This window comes from Nuphar pumila, chromosome 11 (genome assembly GCF_984573655.1).
Source record: "Nuphar pumila chromosome 11, dmNupPumi1.hap1.1, whole genome shotgun sequence".
Taxonomy (NCBI): Eukaryota; Viridiplantae; Streptophyta; class Magnoliopsida; order Nymphaeales; family Nymphaeaceae; genus Nuphar; species Nuphar pumila.
The window spans coordinates 13,451,237-13,454,466 of NC_143259.1; the positions used below are offsets into that span (position 1 = coordinate 13,451,237).

General features: G+C 43.7%; 1 protein-coding gene across 1 annotated transcript; it reads left to right on the forward strand.

The window, feature by feature from the left end:
* The first annotated feature begins 639 nt into the window (after positions 1-639).
* On the forward strand, positions 640-2,980 carry LOC149822028 (pentatricopeptide repeat-containing protein At2g02980, chloroplastic-like). Its single transcript, XM_089980942.1, has one exon. It carries the CDS (start codon positions 975-977, stop codon positions 2,790-2,792), a length of 1,818 nt encoding a protein of 605 aa, XP_089837068.1. The 5' UTR covers positions 640-974; the 3' UTR covers positions 2,793-2,980.
* Positions 2,981-3,230: the final 250 nt, after the last annotated feature.

Genomic DNA, 3,230 nt, shown 5'->3' on the forward strand with positions numbered 1-3,230 from the left:
TTTTCCATTTTTCCATCCTTTTAACTGAAGCATCATTAAGCCTTCGCCTAATAGCCTAATATGTCCAAACCACCGTAAACGATTCTCTCATCTTATTTTCAATGGGTGCAATGTCTATCTTCTTAGGTATCTCTTTGTTTTGAATCTTATCTTTTATTGTATTTCCACACATCCATCTCAACATACGCATCTTAGCTACACTCATTTTTTGAATATGTCTCTTGGCAGCCCAACATTCCGTACTATATAGTAAAGCGGGCCTAACAGTATCCTATAAAACTTTTCAACCACAATGACATTCTACGATCGCATCCATTTCATCCACCCAACATTTATCCATGAGTAATTATACCAAATAAGCTCACTGCAAAACAGGAGTCATCCAATTTTGTATTTTGTTTTAGTTTACATTTTAGGTTTGAATGGATAGCTGCAAAGCATGACAGTTAGATTGGGGAAGTGTTTCTCCAATTTAACGTTCTGGTAAGAATAATCAGCCAGCAGAATTAAGAATATACTTGATTCTGATACAAATTAAGCTACAAGCCTTCATATTATTATGAAAGTAGTAGTTCAATGCTTTTAATGATGCATGGTCATTGTTCATTTCACAGAAGAAGCTGGATTTGGTGATGAATGGGCGTTTTCTTATTATGATGCACAAGGAGTGTGGTTGTGCATGTTCCCTTGGAATTCAATATATACCACCTTGCTGTTGCTGTTGCTGTTGCTGTTGCTTTCTTGGTTATCTATTGGAGATGCTTTACATAGCTGATTAACAAGGTTTTTAGTTTTGCAAGTTTTAAGCCTCATATGAGAGAAGGAAATCTTAGCCCAGAGATCAAGTGCACGTCCTTTGCTGCCAGGTTGAAGCTGGGTGTACTCTCCATGGTGGGCAAGAAAGAGCTAGTAGGGTTTATAGAGCGAAAGTGAAACAAAAGCAGCAGATTTGTGTATTTGGGGACGAGAGAAGTATGGCGGTGGCAACGACTTTTCCATGCCACCCTCCTTCCACTTCCCAAGGCCAGCCAAAACTCGACCGCAAGAGCGAACATAACCACCAAAGGCCGCTCTCCGTCTTGAGAAGATGCAGGACCCTCGAAGAATTCAAGCAAATCCAAGCCACCATCATCAAAACCAATCTCCACAACGACCTCCCATCCCTCGCCGGACTCATCCGCTTCTGCTCTTTCAGTCTCCCAGAGGCCATGAACTTCGCCACCCAACTCTTCGATCGAATTCCCCAACCAGACGTGGTCCTCTTCAACACCATGATGGGTGGCTATGCGCGCACCCGCCACCCGATTCGCGCCGTCTCCCTTTTTGCCCGTATGCGTGAATTGGACGTCCTTCCCGATCACTACTCCTTCCCTTCTGTACTCAAGGCATGTGCCAATGCCGCAGCCCTCAAAGAAGCGGAATCCATTCACGCCCTTGTCGCCAAGCTGGGCTTGGATTCGAACGTCTATATTCTTCCTACCTTGATCAATGTGTATGCTGAATGCGAAGAAATTTTCTCTGCGCGCAAAGTATTCGACAAAATGACTGACCGAAGAGAAGTCGTTTCCTTCAATTCCATGATCACTGCTTATGCTCGGAACAGCCGACCCAATGAAGCTTTGGCACTCTTTCGGGAAATGCTGGCGTGTGATGACGTGAAGCCGACGTATGTCACTCTGCTTAGCGTGCTCCCGGCTTGTGCCCTGTTGGGTGCTCTGGAGCTTGGAAGATGGGTTCATGAGTATGTTAAGAAGAATGGATTGGATGCGCATGTTAAGGTGAACACTGCATTGATCGATATGTATGCAAAGTGCGGGAGTATAGAGGATGCAAAGCAGGTTTTCGATGAAATGCCGCAAAGAGACACACAAGCTTGGTCTGCGATGATCGTATCTTTTGCTATTCATGGGCATGGAAGAAGTGCACTGTTGCTTTTCGAGGAAATGCAGAGTCAAGGCATTCTGCCAGATAACATCACGTTCCTTGGCGTCCTCTATGCATGTAGTCATACTGGCTTGGTGGAGGAGGGTCGTCGGTATTTCGATAGTATGTCAAGACTGTATGGGATCGAGCCGGGGATTAAACATTATGGTTGCATGGTTGATCTTTATGGTAGAGCAGGGCTTCTGGATAAGGCGTATCAGTTCATCGAAAGCTTGCCCATTAAGCCCACGCTTATATTATGGCGCACTTTGCTAGCTGCTTGCGCTATTCATGGTAATGTGGAGATGGGCAAACATGTGATTGAGAGTATTTTTGAGTTTGAACGCTCTCATGGTGGGGACTATGTGATCCTGTCAAATATGTGTGCAGCTGCTGGTAGATGGGATGATGTGAATGCAATTAGGAAATTGATGAAAGACAGGGGTGTTGCTAAAGTACCTGGTTGTAGCTCTATTGAAATCGGCAATGTGGTTCACGAGTTCTTCTCAGGGGACGGATCACACCCTCAATCCAGAGAGCTTCATAGGATGCTCGATGAATTGGTTAAGCAATTGAAATTGGCAGGATATGTTCCAGACACGTCTCAAGTGTTCCATGCAGATATGGAGGAGGAGGAGAAGGAGGCCACTCTTCGTTACCATAGCGAAAAGCTGGCCATTGCTTTCGGGCTGCTCAATACACCCCCTGGAACGACGATTCGCGTTGTCAAAAACCTTCGTGTTTGTGCAGATTGCCATTCCGCTGCTAAGTTTATCTCCTTGATCTTTAATCGTGAGATCATTCTAAGAGATCTTCATCGCTTCCATCATTTCCGTGATGGGACTTGTTCATGTGGAGAATACTGGTAGATAAGGAGGGAGAGCTTGAAATTGTTGCACCCCAAACTGCACATAAGCCATGCGTTCTTCGTGATGCAAGTTTGATGTTTTGATTATTTGGCCTTGAAGATTGCTACAGAAATATCATTCAAAGCTGCATAATCGTTTTATTCTTCTATCATGTGGTTTAGAATAAAAATGGAATTTAAAATATTGTTTCAGTACACAGTAAGGTAGTTTGAAATAATACACATTTTTGGTGTTACATGTTCGGTGGTTTGCTATACCTGCGCCACTAATAATCTAATGGTCAGTTATTATGGTCGTGTTAATATCCTTTTGATCGAAATGTCTTTTCATGTTTCTAAGTTTTACGTCCAAGATGCAGTCTGTTTGCTAGCAGCTGATTTGTAATCCTGTATATCAGGAACCCCTTCTACTGGTTGGGGCCAGCTTATTTATCCAAAG